The sequence below is a fragment of the Dreissena polymorpha genome, chromosome 12 (assembly GCF_020536995.1).
Source record: "Dreissena polymorpha isolate Duluth1 chromosome 12, UMN_Dpol_1.0, whole genome shotgun sequence".
NCBI lineage: Eukaryota > Metazoa > Mollusca > Bivalvia > Myida > Dreissenidae > Dreissena > Dreissena polymorpha.
Genome location: NC_068366.1, coordinates 72,471,039 through 72,496,770, shown reverse-complemented (window position 1 = coordinate 72,496,770; position 25,732 = coordinate 72,471,039). Strand labels below are relative to the sequence as shown.

Genomic DNA, 25,732 nt, shown 5'->3' with positions numbered 1-25,732 from the left:
TTCCTCCCTTGCAATGTCAAACTTATTATGCCCCCCTTCCAAGAAGAGGGGTATATTGTTTTGCACATGTCGGTCTGTCGGTCCGTTGGTCTGTCAGTCCGTCTGTCCACCAGATGGTTTCCGGATGATAACTCAAGAACGCTTAGGCCTAGGATCATGAAACTTCATAGGTACATTGATCATGACTGTCAGATGACCCCTATTGATTTTCAGGTCACTAGATCAAAGGTCAAGGTCACAGTGACTTGAAATAGTAAAATGGTTTCCGGATGATAACTCAAGAATGCTTAAGCCTAGGATCATGAAACTTCATAGGTACATTGATCATGACTTGCAGATGACCCCTATTGATTTTCAGGTCACTAGGTCAAAGGTCAAGGTCACAGTGACTCGAAATAGTAAAATGGTTTCCGGATGATAACTCAAGAATGCTTAGGCCTAGGATCATGAAATTTCATAGGTACAATGATCATGATTGGCAGATGACCCCTATTGATTTTCAGGTCACTAGGTCAAAGGTCAAGGTCACAGTGACTCAAAATAGTAAAATTGGTACCGGATGATAACTCAAGAATGCTTATGCCTAGGATCACGAAACTTCATAGGTACATTGATCATGACTGGCAGATTACCCTTATTGATTTTCAGGTCACAAGTCAAAGGTCAAGGTCGCAGTGACAAAAAACATATTCACACAATGGCTGCCACTACAACTGACAGCCCATATGGGGGGCATGCATGTTTTACAAACAGCCCTTGTTTCATTATATTTTTGTTTGTGTGTTGTACCAGAAAAAAACATGTTTATGATAACATTTTTTTATCACATAACATATAAAATGTTATTAAGCCACATCAGCAATGTCAACAACACAAACATGTCCCTGTATAGTACAACGAAGCAAGAAGCATGAACTATATGTTTTCATATGATGACATACTGTAAATGTCAATAAGGCAGGTATTCTCACGATGTGATGCATATATATTAATCTTCGATCTCAATGATGCAAATACATCTTTGTCTCTTTAAAATAGTTGGTTAAGCAAATAAAACTTTTAAAATAATGTAATTAGAAAATGTTTGATTGTTTTTAAAACACATCTGTTTCAATAAAAAAAATTTCAGTATTTTTGTAAATTTCTTTGCAAACATAACATTCTCCTATTATTGAAACTGACAATGCTCTTTAGTATATAGCAGGCCTGTACTAATTTTTATTAATGTGTGATGTATACACAGATAGTTCATGTATTGCCAATAAGGTCCATGATTTGTTTGTCATTAATGGAAAATAATGCACACACCCCACCACAACCCCTCCTAAAAATAATATAACAATTATGTTTTGCAAAATCATTAAGACAGACATGCAGGTTTCAAACTTGTATAATGGTAAGGTCCAATATGCATTGCTTCTTGCATTCATGAACCTGCGTTGCTAATCTGGTCTATTTGCCATTTGTAATACTTCTCATGTTTTTAGACAGTTAACAGATATTGTTTATTTTAGTGTCAAACGAAGTTGGAGTTTTTAGAGGAAGCCAGATATTGAAAACTAATAACTACGAACAAGACACTTTTTTTAATAAGCTTAGCCAATTGTATGTAATTATATTTAAATATCTGTATTAAAGACTGTTTTAGCAACCTCATTGTGCATAAACATAGAAGAATGCCCAGAGAATCTTTTCATTATATGTTTGTAATGTACATCAGTTCAAACGATTGTAGTACACAACATTCTATGTTTACAGGACAGGGTTCAGCAAATCCAATAACTAGTTCTACAAACTCAGGTTGTTACATGTTTGTGAAATCTGTTCACTCCTGTTTCTCTAGAATGTATTATATGTCTTGATATAAACAATGCACTGTTCCCTTGTACCAAAGCTTCAATGGTACATATGTGCTGTAACCTAAACACTTCTCTTTAATGCTTTATACATTATGGCAAACCTTTTTCCTGGCTTTAATTAAAATTTAATAGGATGTTATTTATATAATAACAAAAATAATCATTGTCATAATGTTGATGATTATTATATACATATACTTATTGATTATATATTAATTTACCTGTAATAATAAAATGTACCAATATTTTACATATTTAAAGACAACACCAGGTTTGTTTATACATGTTTGTTTATTTTGAATAATATTCTTCATAATAAATAGGTCATTTTCCTTTTAAATGCATTTTATATTTAAGATTTTGATAAATTTATGTACATATTTTGTTGAACAGGTCTGTCTGTTTCAACAATATTGTTAACTGTTGTTTTACTACCTAAACTATTTTCATTCAGATTTAGTACATTATTTACATTTCAATTACTAGTATGTGTACATGGCAATCAATATATTATGTTTATTGTAATAACATTCCTTCTTCCTTGAGCTTATCGCCTTTCCTTTACATGTGCCTACATGTATTTTGTGCAGAAAATTGTTTCAGCATATTTTGTAATGTGTAATGATGTACCAACAAAATTAAATCAAACATTTCTTACTTGAAAATATTCACAAAAACATTTGTGTATTTTAAAGGGACCTTTTCACAGATTTTGGCATGTGTTGAAGTTTTTCATTAAATGCTTTAATTTTGATAAATGTAAACATTGAAACTAAATAGCTCCATTTAAAAATAACGAACAATCAATAATAACATAAAAGAAAGAAAAAAGGTAATCAGCAACTGAGCTTGAACCATTGACCTTTGGAGAAAAAGTATAGCGCTTAAACCACTGGTCCATCTGTGCTATATTGTATACATAATATAAGCAATCCTCGTAATGTCACAAAATATGACGATAACGACAGAGCTCTCTAAATTATTCAATCGTTTTGTGTTTGTAACGTTTTATAATTTTCAGGTTTTTAAATTGCCAAAAGATCTACAAAAGTGAAAAGGTCCCTTTAATAGTTTCAATACAATACAGACATGATGGATTGTAATACAATGAAATATCAAACAAACTATGAATATTGTGCTGCACTCAGCAGAAAATGACTGAAAGAATCTGTGTTTCAAGTATTGGATTTTTACTTAAAATTATATAGTGTTTTTAGTTGCAACCTTACAAAAACTTCTCCTTACACTGAAATAGTGATTTATTATGATTGCATAGAACCAAGTTCATGTCAGTATGTGTCTGCCCATTTACAATATAAATCTGTTCAATTCTTTAGGCCTGTATTGATTAATGCTACAGTTAACAATAAATAGAAACTATTTCTGGAGCAGCATGTAGGTTGAAAATCAGTATTTGCAGATCTGTGGATATTTTTATTATCAGTTTACTCAAGTCAGGAAGTCAGGATATCTCAGTTCTATATCAAAAAATTTGATTTGAGGAATTCATGTGAAAATTTAACAACCCATTTTCAATCTCTGTGCAGTTGTCTAATGTCAAAAGATTGCCTAATAAAGATTTAAATTGCAAATCTTTTGTAAAGAGCCATGAAATCAGATTGCACAGGCTAATCTGGGATGACACTTTACACACATGCATTTGGTCGGTTTACTCAGAGCATGGCTCTAATACGTATGGTAACTGCTGCAGGCGGAGCCCAGCAGTGGAGCCAGCCACAGAACTACAACTATAGCCAGACCATGCCTGCCATGCCATCTGGCTACAGCTCCTATAACCCCTACATGGGTGGCTACCCCATGCCACAAGGAGGTGAGTGGAACATTAATGTGTCTTTGTTAGTCCTAGCTTCAGTCAGACCATGCCTGCCATGCCATCTGGCTACAGCTCCTATAACCCCTACATGGGTGGCTACCCCATGCCACAAGGAGGTGAGTGGAACATTAATCTGTCTGTGTTAGTCCTAGCTTCAGTCAGACCATGCCTGCCATGCCATCTGGCTACAGCTCCTATAACCCCTTCATGGGTGGCTACCCCATGCCACAAGGAGGTGAGTAGAACATTAATCTGTCTGTGTAAGTCCCAGCTTCAGTCAGACCATGCCTGCCATGCCATCTGGCTACAGCTCCTATAACCCCTACATGGGTGGCTACCCCATGCCACAAGGAGGTGAGTAGAACATTAATCTGTCTGTGTTAGTCCTAGCTTCAGTCAGACCATGCCTGCCATGCCATCTGGCTACAGCTCCTATAACCCCTACATGGGGGGCTACCCCATGCCACAAGGAGGTGAGTGAAACATTAATGTGTCTGTGTTAGTCCTAGCTTCAGTCAGACCATGCCTGCCATGCCATCTGGCTACAGCTCCTATAACCCCTACATGGGGGGCTACCCCATGCCACAGGGAGGTGAGTGGAACATTAATGTGTCTGTGTTAGTCCTAGCTTCAGTCAGACCATGCCTGCCATGCCATCTGGCTACAGCTCCTATAACCCCTACATGGGGGGCTACCCCATGCCACAGGGAGGTGAGTAGAACATTAATCTGTCTGTGTTAGTCCTAGCTTCAGTCAGACCATGCCTGCCATGCCATCTGGCTACAGCTCCTATAACCCCTACATGGGTGGCTACCCCATGCCACAAGGAGGTGAGTGGAACATTAATCTGTCTGTGTAAGTCCCAGCTTCAGTCAGACCATGCCTGCCATGCCATCTGGCTACAGCTCCTATAACCCCTACATGGGTGGCTACCCCATGCCACAAGGAGGTGAGTGGAACATTAGTCTGTCTGTGTTAGTCCTAGCTTCAGTCAGACCATGCCTGCCATGCCATCTGGCTACAGCTCCTATAACCCCTACATGGGGGGCTACCCCATGCCACAAGGAGGTGAGTAGAACATTAATCTGTCTGTGTTAGTCCTAGCTTCAGTCAGACCATGCCTGCCATGCCATCTGGCTACAGCTCCTGTAACCCCTACATGGAAGGCTACCCCATGCCACAAGGAGGTGAGTGGAACATTAATCTGTCTGTGTTAGTGTTAGCTTCAGTCAGACCATGCCTGCCATGCCATCTGGCTACAGCTCCTATAACCCCTACATGGGTGGCTACCCCATGCCACAGGGAGGTGAGTGGAACATTAGTCTGTCTGTGTTAGTCCTAGCTTCAGTCAGACCATGCCCTCCATGCCATCTGGCTACAGCTCCTATAACCCCTTCATGGGTGGCTACCCCATGCCACAGGGAGGTGAGTGGAACATTAATGTGTCTGTGTTAGTCCTAGCTCCAGTCAGACCATGCCTGCCATGCCATCTGGCTACAGCTCCTATAACCCCTACATGGGTGGCTACCCCATGCCACAGAGAGGTGAGTAGAACATTTATCTGTCTGTGTTAGTCCTAGCTTCAGCCAGACCATGCCTGCCATGCCATCTGGCTACAGCTCCTATAACCCCTTCATGGGAGGCTACCCCATGCCACAAGGAGGTGAGTAGAACATTAATCTGTCTGTGTAAGTCCCAGCTTCAGTCAGACCATGCCTGCCATGCTATCTGGCTACAGCTCCTATAACCCCTACATGGGTGGCTACCCCATGCCACAAGGAGGTGAGTGGAACATTAATCTGTCTGTGTAAGTCCGTACTTCAGTCAGACCATGCCTGCCATGCCATCTGGCTACAGCTCCTATAACCCCTACATGGGTGGCTACCCCATGCCACAGGGAGGTGAGTGGAACATTAATCTGTCTGTGTTAGTCCTAGCTTCAGCCAGACCATGCCTGCCATGCCATCTGGCTACAGCTCCTATAACCCCTACATGGGTGGCTACCCCATGCCACAAGGAGGTGAGTAGAACATTAATCTGTCTGTGTAAGTCCTAGCTTCAGTCAGACCATGCCTGTCATGCCATCTGGCTACAGCTCCTATAACCCCTTCATGGGTGGCTACCCCATGCCACAAGGAGGTGAGTGGAACATTAGTCTGTCTGTGTTAGTCCTAGCTTCAGTCAGACCATGCCTGCCATGCCATCTGGCTACAGCTCCTATAACCCCTACATGGGTGGCTACCCCATGCCACAAGGAGGTGAGTAGAACATTAATCTGTCTGTGTTAGTGTAAGCTTCAGTCAGACCATGCCTGCCATGCCATCTGGCTACAGCTCCTATAACCCCTACATGGGTGGCTACCCCATGCCACAGAGAGGTGAGTAGAACATTAATCTGTCTGTGTTAGTCCTAGCTTCAGTCAGACCATGCCTGCCATGCCATCTGGCTACAGCTCCTATAACCCCTTCATGGGAGGCTACCCCATGCCACAAGGAGGTGAGTAGAACATTAGTCTGTCTGTGTTAGTCCTAGCTTCAGTCAGACCATGCCTGCCATGCCATCTGGCTACAGCTCCTATAACCCCTACATGGAAGGCTACCCCATGCCACAGGGAGGTGAGTGGAACATTAATATGTCTGTGTTAGTCCTAGCTTCAGTCAGACCATGCCTGCCATGCCATCTGGCTACAGCTCCTATAACCCCTACATGGAAGGCTACCCCATGCCACAAGGAGGTGAGTAGAACTTTAATCTGTCTGTGTTAGTCCTAGCTTCAGCCAGACCATGCCTGCCATGCCATCTGGCTACAGCTCCTATAACCCCTACATGGGTGGCTACCCCATGCCACAGGGAGGTGAGTGGAACATTAATCTGTCTGTGTTAGTGTTAGCTTCAGTCAGACCATGCCTGCCATGCCATCTGGCTACAGCTCCTATAACCCCTACATGGGGGGCTACCCCATGCCACAGGGAGGTGAGTGAAACATTAATCTGTCTGTGTTAGTCCTAGCTTCAGTCAGACCATGCCTGCCATGCCATCTGGCTACAGCTCCTATAACCCCTACATGGGTGGCTACCCCATGCCACAAGGAGGTGAGTAGAACATTAATCTGTCTGTGTTAGTCCTAGCTTCAGTCAGACCATGCCTGCCATGCCATCTGGCTACAGCTCCTATAACCCCTACATGGGTGGCTACCCCATGCCACAAGGAGGTGAGTAGAACATTAATCTGTCTGTGTTAGTCCTAGCTTCAGTCAGACCATGCCTGCCATGCCATCTGGCTACAGCTCCTATAACCCCTTCATGGGAGGCTACCCCATGCCACAAGGAGGTGAGTAGAACATTAATCTGTCTGTGTTAGTCCTAGCTTCAGTCAGACCATGCCTGCCATGCCATCTGGCTACAGCTCCTATAACCCCTTCATGGGAGGCTACCCCATGCCACAAGGAGGTGAGTAGAACATTAATCTGTCTGTGTTAGTCCTAGCTTCAGTCAGACCATGCCTGCCATGCCATCTGGCTACAGCTCCTATAACCCCTACATGGGGGGCTACCCCATGCCACAAGGAGGTGAGTGGAACATTAATCTGTCTGTGTTTGTCCTAGCTTCAGTCAGACCATGCCTGCCAGGTCATCTGGCTACTGCTCCTATAACCCCTACAAGGGTGGCTACCCCATGCCACAAGGAGGTGAGTGAAAATTTAATCTGTCTGTGTTAGTCCTAGCTTCGGTCAGACCATGCCTGCCATGCCATCTGGCTACAGCTCCTATAACCCCTACATGGGTGGCTACCCCATGCCACAAGGAGGTGATAAGAACATTAAAAAATCTGTCTGTGTTAGTCCTCGCTTCAGCCAGACCATGCCTGCCATGCCATCTGGCTACAGCTCCTATAACCCCTACATGGGGGGCTACCCCATGCCACAGAGAGGTGAGTAGAACATTAATCTGTCTGTGTTAGTCCTAGCTTCAGCCAGACCATGCCTGCCATGCCATCTGGCTACAGCTCCTATAACCCCTACATGGGGGGCTACCCCATGCCACAGAGAGGTGAGTAGAACATTAATCTGTCTGTGTTAGTCCTAGCTTCAGCCAGACCATGCCTGCCATGCCATCTGGCTACAGCTCCTATAACCCCTACATGGGGGCGACCCCATGCCACAGGGAGGTGAGTGAGACAAAACCTAGTCTCAATCATGTAAGTCAAAAATTTACATCACCAGGTTAAGTTATATTAATAGTTTTACCGTGATCTAAAGTGAGTGCTTCATGGCCATTATGACCTTGTTAGGAATTTCAGTTTGCATGTTGTGACAGGCTTTTTTACTGACATTTTGACTGATTCAACCATGCAATAAAATAAAAAGTTAATTCAGTAAGCATTCCCAGAGGAAATGTTAAAGAAACCATCATGTCAAACTGTGAGTGAAAACTCCTTCATATTTATCACTCTAGTCTCATACAGCATGCAAAATAATAGCTACATAACCACGTTTAATCTCCTCTTCTTTTGCATAGAAGAGTTATGCAAATAAAATATTTCTGTATTAGTAGTGTATGTCTGTGCAATTGCTAGGAACATAACATAACAATTCAGAGCCAGGAGGGCTACTCGGGCATCTTTTCACATATTAAGATAGACCTGATTTTCATGGCACAATCATCTGCTAGAAGGGCATATCATTAATCTATGTTCATACATGTTATTTACACAAAATAATACTCTTAGCATCGTTTGCAAGCCTTGCACATGTCACATGATAAGATCTGATTTAAGCAAGCCTCAGCTGACACATGTCACATGATTATCATAACTTTATTTTGTATGTGCCGAATATTTTGTATACAAAGTTTTTAATGGGAAACTTGTGTACCTGCTTAACCCTTTCCCCTTCAGAAGCAAAGTGACAATGGCTATGTGCAAACAGCATAAAACCAGAACAGCTTGCGAGTAAATCACAGTCTGTTCAGGTTTTATGCTGTTTGCTGCTCATCAGTGTCTAAGGTTTGGAAAAAAAGTCTTAAAAACTTGAATCTAGTGAGAAAGGTCTTTAATTAAATAAACTTTCTAAGGGACTACACATGCGTCAAAATATGTATCTAAGTGGTAAAGGGTTAACATTCATGTCTAAGATAACATTAGTTTAACGCTCACCATTTGAATGAAAATCCAGTTAGATAATATACATCTGATCTAAAAAAAGATGTGTTTGATTTAATTAAAAGTATAATCTAGTTTGTTTTACTACATTTGTTCATAGGTAAGACTTGTGTCTAGCATCTGCTAATTTAAGTGCAGTGAACCTTCACCTGTAAATGTGTGCTACTAAATGGGCTCTTATTGCACTAATGAACATGCCTTTTAACCTATAGTTATCTTGCCAAGTTGTTACAAAGTGGATTGACCTGCTTTCTTTACTATTGGTAGTAAAATCCACTCAACAAATGTGTTATTAAGTATCTTAATCAAAACAAGGTTTTATTTAGTGGCAGTTTGAACATGTAACGGCATTAAAATCCATATCTCTGTATTGTTCTGTATCGTAGGAGTTGTGTACAATAATTTACACAGTGATACAGTGTTGGCATTTAAGTGTATGTTATGTTAAACAATAGTGTGATTAATCAACCACTGTGATGCTAAATATAAATGTCAGAGTAGTTTTTCCAAACACAGTCTCTGTCTTTTTTTATGGAGAATGTATTATATGAGTCTTGTTCTCATAAAACCAGGCTCAATGCACATGCTTAAAGTGTAGTCCCAGTTTAGCCTGCCCAGTTTGCACACACTCATCAGGGACAACACTTACCACCTAAACTGGATTTTCGCTATGAAGAGACTTCTTTTTTAAACAAAAAATACAATAAATGCGAAAGTGTCTTCTCAGATAAGCCTGTTGAGACTGCACAGGCTAATCTGGGATCACACTTAACGCACATTCAGTAAGACCCTGTTCCTCAGTGTGTGGCTCATATTGATATTTTCCTTCCCACAAGTATGTCTGAAATCACTCAGCTGATACAGATCTGTTTATTGTAGAGCCAAGTATGTCTGAAATCACTCAGCTGATACAGATCTGTTTATTGTAGAGCCAAGTATGTCTGAAATCACTCAGCTGATAAAGATCTGTTTATTGTAGAGCCAAGTATGTCTGAAATCACTCAGCTGATAAAGATCTCTTTATTGTAGAGCCAAGTATGTCTGAAATCACTCAGCTGATACAGATCTGTTTATTGTAGAGCCAAGTATGTCTGAAATCACTCAGCTGATAAAGACCTGTTTATTGTAGAGCCAAGTATGTCTGAAATCACTAAGCTGATAAAGATCTGTTTATTGTAGAGCCAAGTATGTCTGAAATCACTCAGCTGATAAAGATCTGTTTATTGTAGAGCCAAGTACATTGTATGTCTGAAATCACTCAGCTGATAAAGATCTGTTTATTGTAGAGCCAAGTATGTCTGAAATCACTCAGCTGATAAAGATCTGTTTATTGTAGAGCCAAGTATGTCTGAAATCACTCAGCTGATAAAGATCTCTTTATTGTAGAGCCAAGTATGTCTGAAATCACTCAGCTGATAAAGATCTGTTTATTGTAGAGCCAAGTATGTCTGAAATCACTCAGCTGATAAAGATCTGTTTATTGTAGAGCCAAGTATGTCTGAAATCACTCAGCTGATAAAGATCTGTTTATTGTAGAGCCGGTGTTGGTATCCAGCCCTTTATAGGCCATGTACTGAATCTACTTGAATTTACTTGTAAAACACACACATAGATCTATATGGTATTTTGATTCGGACTGAGTGGATAATCCAAAAACAAGTCTCACAGTTCATGTAACTTCACTAATATCAAGATGCTTTAGGCAGCGTATTAATTGGATTTATAAAAAACAAAATATTACTGCCAAACTTCATTGCATTAAGCCTCCTTTTTGCACCTTATGGCTATTTTCAGTTTTCGGGTTAATTACATGTGTTATCTGAACAGTCTTCACATTCGTCCCATTACTTTTATCTGCTAGTTGGAATCTTTATTCAGTCATCTTATGATTTTAAACAAATGGAATAATCACATAAAAGATGCCTTAGTGTTTGCATGTACGTAATACTTCAGCCATGATTCAGTTTCACTAGCGACTGGCTGTGTTTTATTTTCAACCATGAAAGCATTATATCTGGTATAGAGCAGTGTGAGCCCTACAAGAAATTGATTATAACACAAGCTGTTTTTCTTCAGGCTATCCACCTCCTCAAGGCAGCTACCCACCCCAGCAGGGAGGACCTCAGCCCCCCTACCCTACCCAGGGTCCCCCGCCCCAGGGCTACCCTTACCCCCAGCAGCAGTACCCATACCCTACAGCCCCTGGGTACCCTCCTCAACAGCCCCAGCCACAGTGGAGGTAGATACAACCTCGACCAGTTCCCAGTGAACACGTCAACCAGTGTGGGGAACACTGACACTGTGATATGTACCGTTCAAAAGACTTTAAATAGGTTCAAAATTGTTGGATTTTTCTCACTGTTGTTCGATTACACATGAACCCAGTTGATTACAATGAATACACTGTTAATGATTTCAGACACATTTAAGGTTGTTATTTATGGTTTAAGGTAGAAATTGTTTCCCACCACTTAAATGAGTGTCTGTTTACTATAACCTGAAAGATACACCGCATTAAAAAGACATTTGAAAAACAAATGCACTTGCTGAAAGGTATTATTTATTATATCTGGATATACTTTTCAAGAAATAATTTTGATAGTTTGGCATACCCGGTACATGACAGAAGATTGCAACAAAACTGCATTATGATGTGACAATGTTTAGTATCTTTTAAAGATTGATTTTGAATGTTCATGGAGAAATCACAATGTCTGTGATAAAATACAGAGACATAGTGTTTTGATTTTCATTGCACAGTTTTACGCTTTTTGGGGATAGGTTTTATGTGGTAATATAGTGTGCTCTATCAGTTTATGATACTATCTGATTGTAATAAAACTAAATTTGGGCATTTCAGTTTAATGATTTTGACTTTAGAATAGTATGTACAACTTTGGTTTTTTTTTCCAAAATTATTTCCTTTAAAATATTGTGTTCAGAACCTATTTTGTCTATTTTCCATTAGCATCTATTTGTCTAAGAAAGTCACATTTATTGTTTTATTATATAAGAATATTTAAAAATATTATACCAGAAATCACTGACATACAGTAAAATGATTGTTCAGTGATATACCATCAACTGGTTGTCTCCCTTGTATTGCTAGTACCATAAATACATGAATTAATGTAATGCTATCTCTGTTTTATATTTGTCCAATTTTTAGCAGATACCTGTGATTGAGGTTATGTTCCTTTATTGCCAGCAAACATTGCATATGGGAAATCCACGTAGTATTTTACATTTGTGTTGCCAGCCGTCAGCAAGCACATGCTATTTGAAAGCACTAAGCATGTTATGAATTACCATAAAAACTAGGAATTTTTGGTAACTTTAAAATGACTTTGTAGTTAATGGCAGGCAGTTAAGACTTAAAATCAAGCTTTAGGACAGCATTAAAATGCTATTTTATGAATATTTATTCTTTATTCTTAAACCTAAGTCTAAGAATAAGTAATTGAATTATTACTGGCCCTTATTGATTTACATATATAACATATGTACAGGCTCTTCTTTGTGGTATGGGATTGTAGCACCTGCCTGTAAAATGACTGATGCAATTCTGTTTAAAGAATAAATTTGCTGTGTGCAGTTATGCACCATGTACATGTATAACTGTTCATCCAGGTTTGATTCACATTGCAACATTACCAAAACAGGTAGCAATATGTTATCTGTGTTGATGTTTGTAGTTTTAGCTCACTTTAGCACAACATGCTGATGGTGAGCTCTTGTGATTACCTTTGGTCAGTCATTTGTGGCGCATTGTTAGTGGTCAACTTATGTCTTGTGAACATTTCAGGCCACATTTACCGGAATTGTCCTATCTTCATGAAACTTGCTCAGAACGTTTGTCCCAATTATGTCTCAGTTGATTTTTTAACCATTTGAACACTCCAGAAATCACATTTATTACCTCTAATCATGACATTTGCTCAGAATTAAAAAAAAAACACATTACAAACATTTTTTTTTTGTAAACAATCCAAACTAAAAGAGTTTATCTATTATCAAATAATGTTTGTGTTTTAAATGACATTAACTAGCTGAATGTGAGAATAAAGTAAATAAATATATGAACTAACTGCATTGTTAGTTGAAGTATGAGATTAATCTCAATTGTTAACCATGCCATATAGTTCAGTGTGTTAGTGTTATAATACCTTGGGCTTTGTCAGTGAAATGCCAACATTTGATTTTGGAAGAAAAGTACAGCTGAGCCGCATAACAGGATTTGTTAACTGATTTTTTGCAAGTGTACCGGTATTGGAGAAAAGAAAGCCCTTGAAATTTGTGTCATGTGTCCCGTCGATATAGCAGATTTCTTTTATTCTTGTCCAGACCTATCAAATGATTGAGTGATTTGTTCTAAAACACTGCTGACAGATGTTGGGACAGTTTTTTTTTTAAACCTCATGAATACTACATGTTCAGAACAGGTAAATTCCTATGGGACGCAGGTGGGCACTTTAGGGCCTTTGGCCCTTTTCTTAATATTAATGTTGTATTCTCCTAATTTGTGCATGCCGTATTCAAAAAGTTTAAATGCTTAAGTTGAAAGATAACTGATTGTGTAGTAACATTTGACTGAACAAGAATAATATTTTAATTAATACATGTAATTGATAATGTGTAGCATTCATTTACCTTTATTAAGAACTGGTGTATTCATTGCTTTTGATGAAAAATAATTCATCCAGTTTAAGATGTATTATTTCACTAATTTATGCACTATGATGTGATTGTTTTGTATTTTGTTTATCTCTTTCTTGTTACAAGTGTCTTTACTTTTCCTATTATCTTGCAAAATAATTGAATGAAAAATCACATGCAGAGTTTGTATTCCGTGATGAATTTCCAATCCGACCAAAGTCATAGCACCCTTGTAATATATGTTGTAATATGGCATATATATTTTCCATCAAAGCCAATACTGTTTGCTTAAAAGAATACCCTCTTCTGACCCTCTAGACTTGTCATCACAATCATCTGATCATGTTTTAAGCCGACCTGAGCACATAGCACGTATGGGGAGCTTTTTGATATTGTGTCGTCTGCCAGTCTGTGCATGAGTGTGTCTTTTTATCCCCGCCGAATTTTTTTTCGGAGGGGATATAGTAATAGGTCCTGTCCGTCTGTCCGTCCAGCTGAAACTTTGTCCGGAGCATTACTCCAAATCTATTCAATGGATTTACTTTAAACTTAGAATATAAACAGATGGCAACTAGGAGAAGTGCAGTGACCAAGAACCATAACTTTATCTACCTTAGTTTTTGAATTATCTCCCCTTTTATATAACTTTAAAGAATTTTTTTGTCCGGAGCATAACTCTAAATATACTAAAGGGATTTACTTGAAACTTGAAATATATAAATAGATGGCAACTAGGAGAATTGCAGTGACCAAGAACCACAACTCTATCTACCTAAGTTTTTTAATTATCTCCCCTTTTATATAATTTTAAAGTAAATTTTTGTCCGGAGCATAACTCTAAATCTACTGAAGGGAGTTACTTGAAACTTGAAATATAAACAGATGGCAAGTAGGGGAGTGCAGTGACTAAGAACCATAACTCTATCTACCTTAGTTTTTAATTATCTCCCCTTTTATGTAACTTTAAAGTAAATTTTGTCCGGAGCATAACTCCAAATCTATTTAATGGATTTACTTTAAACTTAGAGTATAAACAGATCGCAACTAGGAGAAGTGCAGTGACCAAGAACCATAACTCTATCTACCTTAGTTTTTGAATTATCTCCCCTTTTATATAACTTTAAAGTAAATTTTTGTCCGGAGCATAACTCTAAATATACTTAAGGGATTTATTTGAAACTTGAAATATAAACAGATGGCAACTAGGAGAAGTTCAGTGACCAAGAACCAGAACTCTATCTACCTTAGTTTTTGAATTATCACCCCTTTTATATAACTTTAAAGTAAATTTTTGTCTGGAGCATAACTCTAAATCTACTGAAGGGATTTACTTGAAACTTAAACAGATGGCAAGTAGGAGAAGTGCAGTGACAAAGAACCATAACTCTATCTATCTTAGTGTTTGAATTATATCCCTTTATTTAATTTCAAAGTAAATTTTTGTGCGGAGCATAATGAATTATCTCCCTTTATTTGTCTTTACAAATATTATTCTACTCTCTAAAACAAATGTTGTCATACAAGCAAACACATTTCAGCGGGGAGTTGGCACTACTGTGACAAGCTCTTGTTCTTCTAATGACTTCTCCTACAGAACAGCTTTAAAGATTTTAATGAAACTTCGCAGGAATGACTCTTGGATGACCCTCTTTCAAATCAGGTTTTTAAATCATTCAAGTGTATTGTTTATGCAGGTCACCAGAGCTAAAAAATATATTTAAAAAATGAAAACTTAAAAAAATCTCTAAAGCCTCAAGGGTCAGGGCTTAAATATTGGTTGTTATGCCCCTGAAGGAGGGCATATAGTGATCGGACTGTCCGTCAGTCTGTCCGTCACACTTTGCGTTTAAGGTTTTGAAAAATGCTCATAACTTCTATGTGGCTTCAGATAGCAATTTCATATTTGGCATGCATGTGTATATAGACAAGGCCTTTCCATACGCACACAAATTTTGACCCCTGTGACTTTGACCTTGAACTTAGGGTCCGCGTTTAGGTTCCGAAATCTGCGTTTAGGTTTAGAAAAAAGCTCATTACTTCTATGTCCCTTGAGGTATAACCTTCATATTTGGTATACATGTGTATATGGACAAGGCCTTTCCATACGCACAAAAATGTTCAGCCCTGTGACCTTAACCTTGAACTTAGGGTCCGCGTTTAGGTTTCCAAATCTGTGTTTAGGTTTCGAAAAATGCTCATAACTACTATGTCCCTTGAGATATAACCTTCATATTTGGTATGCATGTGTATATGGACAAGGCCTTTCCATACGCACACAAATGTTGACCCCTGTGACCTTGAACTTGAACTTAGGGTCAGCGTTTAGGTTTCGAAATCTGCATTTAGGTTTTGAAAAATGCTCATAACTTCTATGTCCCTTCAGATATAACCTTTATATTTGCTATGCATGTGTATATGGACAAGGCCTTTCCATATGCACACAAATGTTGACCCCTGTGACCTTGACCTTGAACTTAGGGTCCGCGTTTAGGTTTCGAAATCTGCGTTTAGTTTTCGAAAAGCATTTTTTGGGGGCATATGTCTATTGATGGAGACAGCTCTTGTTTAATATTGTTTTGTCAGACTCTAAAGGGAAAAAAATGGCCCTGCCCTGGGGCTATCTTGTCCTTTATATATATATAAAACTTAAAAATCATGTTCTGAAACCACAAGTCTCAGAGGTTTGATATTTGGCATGTAATTGTATAGTGGTTCTCTACCATCGTTGTTCAAATAATTCCACTGTGGACAAAACTGGCCCTGCCCTGGTGGTTACTTATTTCCATTAAATGTATATAGTGAAAAATAAAAACAAAATCCCTGAAATCCTAACACAAAGAGTTGTGGTATTTGGCATGTAACATGATATGGTGGTCCTCTACCAAGTCTGTTCAAGTCATACTCGCGATGTCGAACCCTAGGGTTACGTGTTTCTCTTGTATATATACAAAGACATTAAACAACCACTTAAATTGCAAGGTACAGAGGTTTGGTATTTGGCATGTTATGGTAGTCTTCGAGCAGATTTGTTCAGATAATGCCTCTGGGTTCAAAATCGCCCTTCCCCTTGGTATACTGATACCTGTCAGTGTTTATTTTAGAGTCGGTTTGGAGCCCAAATACGTCCACATTAACCTTCTCATAAGGTATATATTTATTTTCTATAATGACGTTACAATTTCCCTCTTCAATCGAGCTTTATTTTAAATAAAATATTTCTAACTTTCTTCAAAGAGTGATAAGGGCTAGTTTGACGATATCCCAGCAATGTTCATCGAATCAGTTCGATAACAACCAAATAATTTGACGCAAAGCATTTGAGTAATGTTTATGTGTGGAAATCCAACTCGGGTTGTCTGTTTACGAGAAGTCAAGTACTGTTGTAGAAACACATCGTGCATGTGAGAGTTAAGGGAAACATGCAAATGCCGTTTCCATAACTAAAATTTTAAATAAAGAATTTTAAAATAATTATTATTTAACGGATGTGTTCATCTGTAGTCTCGGTCGTTAGAAATAGCGGTAGTATTTAAAAGAAAGTGATCAAATATTACTATATTATTTATAGCTTGCTGATGTGATATCGTATTGCTTTTCATAACTAAAGGATTGAAAAGGACGATATTGACGTAGTAGTGACAACAGATTGTGTTCTAGCTGAAGTAGCCGAATAGTTATTAGTATGAATGTCTATCTCCGACTGCAATACATTTACTACTAGTAATTAACAGTGAATGAGATGTGTAGTTAACGATTGCGTATTCCTCAGCATGTTGATGTCACCTTAGTTTCACGTGCGGTTCGCTTACTTCACCCATGTATAAACTCGTTAAGGCCGCGATAATGTTTGTTTTCTGACCCTCGTCACATACCCACGAGTAGTTGTCTTCTGTTCAGACAACCGCGTGTTTTACAGATTATAGGCCGATATATTGAAGTTGACCTTAATGGACAGTCACGTTTGAAGACCATTCGAAATGTTGCACAGCTTTCTACACAGTACATGTTCTAAAATCAACTCGTGAAAATAAGTACAGAGATAGTTTAAGGTTGCAAAATGATGATGCGGTATATTATTAGTTGACGTTCATTCGTTTGGATATAAGTTCTGTCAAATATTTGTGTTGCTATGATTTCCAGATCGTTACATCAACGTGCATTTTCAAGGTTATGAGTTATGTCACTGTCTATGCCCGGTAAATTGAATTTCAACTATAAAACTGACAAATGTGTGATATATCGGGAAATTAGACTCAAATCTGATATAACATCTCCCGTAATTGGTACAAATGGTGGGGTGTAGATGAAATAAACCACACTCTTCGTTTAGCCTAAGGATCCTAATCTTTATATCATACTCGAACAGCAACCTTGCCCTACGGCTCACTGTATACAATACTCGCCCCGTGCGCCTGCTGTGTATTGATGTTTACATTTTACGTTCCGCTCGACGGTTTCATAAAGATACTCTGTCAAACGGCACAAAACAATCAGCGTTGCGTCTGTAGTGGTTTAAAAACAGTGTGTGTACTAATTACAAGATCGAAAAAGAAATTCTTGCTCTGACGTTCATTTTAAGTGCCTTTTGTTTCGTTTGTTTGTTTTTGACAGCTATTGTTTAGTGTAATATTGTTCAGGTATTAAACTGATGTCGTTCATGAACATCGACATACCTGTTCGTATTGCCCTTTGTAGTTGGTGTTGTTAATGAGTATTGCCATACAAAACTAACTATTTGCTATTGCAGTAGCATTTTTATTTGGCGATATTTGTATATTTTGAAGCAACATGATTACATGCTATGTCCCTATAGAGATTTCAGACAGTCATCTGGAACATGTCCGCGTTACACCAATAAAAAATCCGGGCTACATGGTAAATTAAATGTATTTACTAATATGACAAACAATTTTGAAATGATTCGTACGTAAATCGAGTTACTGCGAGTGACTAAAATTTACTGTAATGTATACAAAGTGGCAAATAAAATTAAAAAAAAAAACACGCGCACACAAGCTTGCATGCATGCACGCGCACACACGATCTAACGGATTGACGTTCCAATTATTTTTAAATGATCGTCCTATTGAATTTTGCATAGAGGAACCAGGTAATGATGAACTACCAACATTATCTAAGAATAACCCATTGCCTAAGACTATTAATCAGTTAATTTCTTCTGCGAATGCGCACCAATAGTAGTCATGTACACGAACAGGCCAACCATATTAAGCGAGATAAACTTGTAGACAAGTACATTGTACACGCATTATGCATTTCTAATTCTTACAAAGCATGCCAAATGAATTGTTAAAAAAAGCTGTTGTATCAGATGTTACTTTTGGACACAATAGCTAAAGGAGAACTTCTTGTTGACATTGGTCTCCACGTGTTGTACATTTACCAATAAATGTCAGCATGCAGCCACACTTGACGCACCTTTGGGAATTTTAAATTGTCTACCAAACCAAGCCTCTAAAATCTATATTCATACATGCACATATATACACACCACTATTTCCGAACATAAACTAATTGTAAAATCGTATATTTTTTAAAGGGACTTGTTTACTGTTTAGTAAAAAGGACGTTTTTCAAAATAAGTGTCATAGATTCAAACGAGAATGTATGATTTATTATTTAATAAGCGAAATGGGACTCAAAACTATGAACAATATTTGAAATTTTTGTTAAATAATAAATTATTTTCATTCGAAATCGGTGAAATAATAATGCGTTTTAAGGCCTTTCTTCGATAATTTGGAAAATACGTTATTGAGCACTAATATGAGTCGCGTTCTGATAAAACTGGGCATAATGCATGTGCGTAATGTGCCGTCCCAGATTAGCCTTTGCAGTCCGCACAGGCTAATCAGGGACGACACTTTCCGCCTAAACTTGATTTTCGGTAAGTAGGGACTTCCTTGAAATTAAAAATACCATTAAAGCGGACAATGTTGTCTCTGATTAGCCTGTGCGGACTGTACAGGCTAATCTGGGACGACACTTTACGCACATGCATTATGCCCTTTCTCAGAACGCGGCTCATATAGTCTATAATTCGCAAGTCGTTTTAAAAGTCGGCGCAGTGGTGGCGCATTAGCTTTTGTTGCCAGAGGTCCTGAGTTCGAATCCCGGGGAAGACAATACGTTTAATCAGTTTAGACTTTATATTCAAAACGTTCTTCATCTGTAAGTTAGCATATTTGAAGACATGTGTCCAAATACGCAAATCTGTGTGAACAAATCCCTTTAAAAATAAGCATCGAGTGGTACCACACCACAGGCCCACGTTTGTATTTGTGGATCTATACAAGATAAGTATTGATGCAAAGCATCCAAGGGCGTCGGGAATTTCAGTGTAAAAGGCACTCAATGAAGTTACATGGAACGATTTTTTTTCTACTGCAAATATTAATATATTGGCCGATAATTTTAAACAAAATAGAAAAAGATACTGGTATAACCATTATCTATGATTTTGTGTTATAACTCCCATATAACCATTATCTATGATGTTGTGTTATAACCCCCACATAACCATTAATATCTATGATTTTGTTTTGTAACCCCCAAATATTTCATAGTTCATTTTATTTACATTGGTTTCCTTTTTTACTGGCATCCGTGTGTAGTTTTCATTAATGGAACAGAACTGTGTAGGTTTTTAAAAATCTGCTTCATCTTGTAAGCGTATTTTCATGTTTTTCTCAACTTCAAGTGGAGATGATTCTAAACTTATTCTTACGTTGCTCATTTACGATAGGGATTGAGTACTCATTGATATGAAAACACTGTAAAAGTTTAAATGTGTTTACGAACCCCCCCCCCCCACCCTCTCACACATATATTTCATGGGCATAATAAAAACAAAAAATGGTTACAATAAAACAGCATATTTATTTAAAGGGGCCTTTTCACAGATTTTGGCATGTTTTGAAGTTTGTCATTACATGCTTTATTTTTGTAAATGTAAACATTAAATTTTTAAAGCTCCAGTAAAAAAATCAAAAATAAAATTTAAAAAAGGAAACAAAAGTAGCCCGCAGCAGGGCTCGAACCAGTGACCCCCGGAATCCTGAAGAAACATCGCATTAGCCAACTGAGCTATCCTGTCAAGCATACATGAGATGCGTATTTTATACGTTATATAAGCAATCTTCGTAGTTTCACTAATTTAAACGACAACAACAGAACTCTTTAAATTATTCAATCGTTTCGCGTTGCAACGCTTTATAATTTTCAGGTTTTTAAATCGTCAAAAGATGCATATAATGGCTATATTAGACCATTGTAAATGTTCAGTAATACTGTCTCCTCACAAATATTATAACTAAACCGAAAATTTGCGAATCTGAAACAATTTTTTTCATTTTTGTCAATTTACCAAACCGTGAAAAGATCCCTTGAAACTAAAATGTCTACATCAAAACAAAAAGTTAACATAGAACACAAATCAATATTTTGATTATACTGGGGCTCGAACCTTGGGCCTCTCACATGTGAAGCGAGCGTGTAACCACTACACTACGGAACCGCTTGAAAATTCACATTCTAGCTAAGATATTAATAAGTGACTGTAGTGTAACGGTTATCAATAAAGCAATAAACCGTGTAATCGCTGTCGTCTTGTAAAATTGAAGAAAATACGCGTTAACCAAAACTCGAACAGCAAAAGTTGCTATTGTTAGAAAAACCACAAAATAAATATATTTTGATTATGCTTTGTTTTTATACAAAACCAGAAAGTTTCACCGGTTCGCACATTTGCCCAGTCCCTGTGATCTTTTATTATTGCCCAGTCCCTGTGATCAGTTATTAATTAAAATAATTAGCTTTGCATTATTGGCAATACATGTTGTAGTAAATGTAATAGGCACAAATGCAGTACTTATTTACACTTATTAACACAAAAAATCACCACTATGCAAGATATTCTGACAACAAAAATATATACATTGATCCGTAAAATAACTTCTCCCATAAGCGAAAAAAAACGTATTACATACGAGTCGCCGCACTTCAGTGCGACGCCAATGATTGTTTCGTTTAACAAAGTCCTTCATCGTAATTGTACACAATGTATAGTTTATGTCTGTTTGAGAGTGTAATCAATAAATGCAGTATTCTATATAAAGTGTTTCGCCGTCGTCCAACATGTTAACGTTGCTAATTATGTTAGTGAATAAACGTGTAAACTGACAATCGTTCTTCTCTTGCCACGATTAAGAAATGTAACTTTGTGTTGGTCTTTTTCTACGTCTGAATTTAAGCTACTTTATGTGGTGCATATGTACTGATAACGCTGTGTTGGTCTTTTTCTACGTCTGAATTTAAGCTGCTTTCTGTGGTGCATATGTACTGATAACTCATTGACGCGTTTTTTTTACCTGACTTGGCTAATTGCTAATGTTATTTCAAGAAACTTCAACTAACAATAATATACTTTACTGTCTCGTACCGTTGTTTACAGTATGTACAAACAGGATATTCATATAGTCTTACATGGGGCGCAATGGTTTCAAATGCAGTTCGAACTTCACGAATAGTTTCAATGGTGCGTGTAGTACGTGCTTGCTTTGTGCACCACTATCGCAAGCTAGGCAAACGAGCAATTCGTTAAGTGTTAACATCGTGATGATTACGAGTAAATGTTAACCCATTTATGCCTAATGTCTGGAAAAAAGGCCTTGGCAAACAGCGAAGACCCAGATGAGACGCCGCTGTTTGCTTTAAGGAATTTCTGTAAGAATATTCTAAATATAGTAATAACAAGGGCTGTTTGTAAAACATGCATGCCCCCCATATGGGCTGTCCGTTGTAGTGGCAGCCATTGTGTGAATACGTTTTTTGTCACTGTGACCTTGACCTTTGACCTAGTGACCTGAAAATCAATAGGGATCATCTGCGAGTCACGATCAATGTACCTATGAGGTGTCATGATCCTAGGCAAAAGCGTTCTTGAGTTATCATCCGAAAATCATTTTACTATTTTGGGTCACCGTGACCTTGACCTTTGACCTTGTGACCTCAAAATCAATAGGGGTCATCTGCGAGTCATGATCAATCTACATATGAAGTTTCATGATCCTAGGCATATGCGTTCTTGAGTTATCATCCGAAAACCATTTTACTATTTCGGGTCACCGTGACCTTGACCTTTGACCTAGTGACCTCAAAATCAATAGGGGTCATCTGCGAGTCATGATCAATCTACCCATGAAGTTTCGTGATCATAGGCGTATGCGTTCTTAAGTTATCATCCGGAAACCATTTTACTATTTCGGGTCACCGTGACCTTTACCTTTGACCTAGTGACCTCAAAATCAATAGGGGTCATCAGGGAGTCATGATCAATCTACCCATGAAGTTTCATGATCCTAGGCGTATGCGTTCTTGAGTTATCATCCAAAAACCATTTTACTATTTCGGGTCATCGTGACCTTGACCTTTGACCTAGTGACCTCAAAATCAATAGGGGTCATCTGCGAGTCATGATCAATGTACCTATGAAGTTTCATGATCCTAGGCCCAAGCGTTCTTGAGTTATCATCTGACAACCACCTGGTGGACGGACCGACTGACCGACCGACCGACCGACATGAGCAAAGCAATATACCCCCTCTTCTTCGAAGGGGGGCATAAATATACTAGACATCCCTAATTTGGAAATAAACTGATCCAATTTAGAAGAATGGAAGAGTCAACTAGGCATAAATGGGTTAAGCAAATGAAATACTATGTATAAAAGCCCTGGGGCACACAGCTAGTGTACATGGTTGGTGCGCAATGCAAATATAATGAACAACGTTAATCCATCTTATTTAAGCATTATATAAGACAAAGCATATGTTTTTGATGAGTTGAAGTGATAGCCATTTATTATATATAAATTGTTTTAACGCTAAAGGCATATATCATAGCAACCCGTCAAAGTCATGGGCTCCAATATATATTTTTTTATTTTTGGCGTGCATGTTTCTTACAACTTTATAAATTCGATGTATCCCATCAATTTTCTTATTCGTGAATTATTATTTTAAAAATAGAATAGGAAAATCGAACTACACGGAAAATCCCAAAGTTATTTTAAGCAAACATTGTTTCATTATTTTAATCGTGCCGAGCCTAATACATTACAAAAAGATCAGTAACTAACCTGTTTTTCTGTTTATCATACCTCTACGTCCCCGATTTTTAAGAAATAATGAAAAAAACACACTAAACTGTTAGTAAACAACTGCAGCTTTAGCGTGAAAGAACATGCATTGTGTCGTATGACGTGTTAATAATGACGTCACGAGTACGCGCACTTAATATTTGTAAATAGTTTGTTTTTTTGCTTTTTGAGTTGCATTATGTGTTAAAAATATATTACATCTTGGTATTAAATTGTTTGTTTTGCTGAATCTGATTCGATTTTACTAAAAATGATTACTTTATAGTTGATTCCGAGTAATATCACCATTCTCCGCCGCGCTTTTCAGCACTGCCGAAATAGAGGAAAATTTATTCCACAGTGGTTTATTTCGACAATGCACGTCTGATGATGGGATAAAAGTAAATATATGGACAATGATAGGTTTATACACGTACTTAAAGGATCATATTACATTTTCCGATGTATGAGAATAAACATTTCGGAACTTTAACAGTAATTTTAACTTGAAGCATATAATATATATATAGTGGATGTCGATAAAAAATAGGTCATGATGAAACTGACAATGTTAAAAGTGCATTTTTCACATAATTTACATACGGAGTTAATGTCATGACGTGTTAATCGACAAACATAATTTGACGTGTACTACGCATGAATTATAAGAAACACACTAATGATTGATGATAGAATTTGTAGTTTTAAAACATATAATACATGAAAAAGCTATATAGATCTACATGCTGATTTTTTTCCAGCATATGTCATGTATTAGACCGTGATTTGTTGTCCTTTATGTTGTTATTAGGTATTATCCGGTATTTACTCAAAACGCGCAAACCCACTTAAAGTGATATCATGGGCATTTTTCACTGTTGAATTGAGCTGAAAAAAGAATTAACAGGTCAAAAGAGTTAGTTAAAATGTAGTTACTGACCAATTATATGCAACTCATCTTGCTACCAGGTGTTTATAAAAAACATATTTTTTATTCGATATTCTTACGTGACCCACCCAGTCCTGTAAGCCGAAATTATCCGTAAAACAAAATTGTGTCGTATGAACAAATCTGCAATAAAACTAAATTTAGTATCACATCGTACATGCATGATCAGTTGTCAAACGAAAGTACGGTTGATATTCAAATGCATTATTTTTCTCTTTCCGGGATAATGTTTTAGTATATGTTGATGCTGCATTAACAAATACAAGTGTATATGAAGTGAAAACACCAACAATAAACAACGGTTGCAATAGACACCTATAAACTGTAAGATGCCCATAATATCACTTTAAGTTCATGTCTTAACTTGTTCATTTTTCACTGCATTGAATGGGATATGGTGGCTGATTTCGCCATATCGTTCTCGCGATTTAGCGGGTTGAAGAAGTAGGTAGTAAACAAGACAACTCGAAATAACGACAAATATACCCGCCAGAACGTAAACGGGCGCACATGTGACATTTGTTAGATTTGTCGTTTTTTATCCTTTTTATGGACGTATATTTGTTCTTGCGTGTTGTCGATCTTGCAACTTTCAACCTCGCCCACACGCAATTACGAGAAAACGACCAATATACCCGCCAAAAATACAAACATGCCGCCACTGTGACAATTAATATAACATGTTTCGTTCTTTTTGTAGTTGTGTAGTTTTTGCATGTTCTCCTGTTGTCGACTTTGAAACCCGCCAACACATTATAACGAAAAGCCAGAAATCAGCCGCCATATTGAACTGACTGCTTGGCTTGGTAAACACGGAGATCGTGAACTTTTGACTAACATACATGTATGTATAATACATTCGTGAGCTGAAATCAGATAAGGCTACTAATTATAAAACACTAGACTGAGATGTTACTGTAGATGTTTCGATGTGTTACTATTTGGAGGGTAATAAGTTTAAATTTTAATGTAAAGAAGCGCAGCGTTTTCATACTCAGAAGTTGCGAGGCTTCTTTTCATGGCGCATACAAATATAACCGACGCCGTGGTGTAATGGATATGGTGTCCGCCTAGCGACCGGGAGGTCACGGGTTCGATCCCCACCGTGGGAGCGTTC

General features: G+C 37.8%; 1 protein-coding gene across 1 annotated transcript in view; it reads left to right on the top strand.

Moving 5' to 3' along the window:
- LOC127854136 (programmed cell death 6-interacting protein-like) overlaps positions 1–11,242 on the top strand; it is a 55,456-nt gene extending 44,214 nt beyond the window's left edge. The window contains 3 exon segments of the mRNA XM_052389139.1: positions 1,759–1,800; positions 3,571–3,690; positions 10,928–11,242. Coding sequence (XP_052245099.1) covers positions 1,759–1,800; positions 3,571–3,690; positions 10,928–11,094 — 329 coding nt within the window. The 3' untranslated portion in view covers positions 11,095–11,242.
- Positions 11,243–25,732: the final 14,490 nt, after the last annotated feature.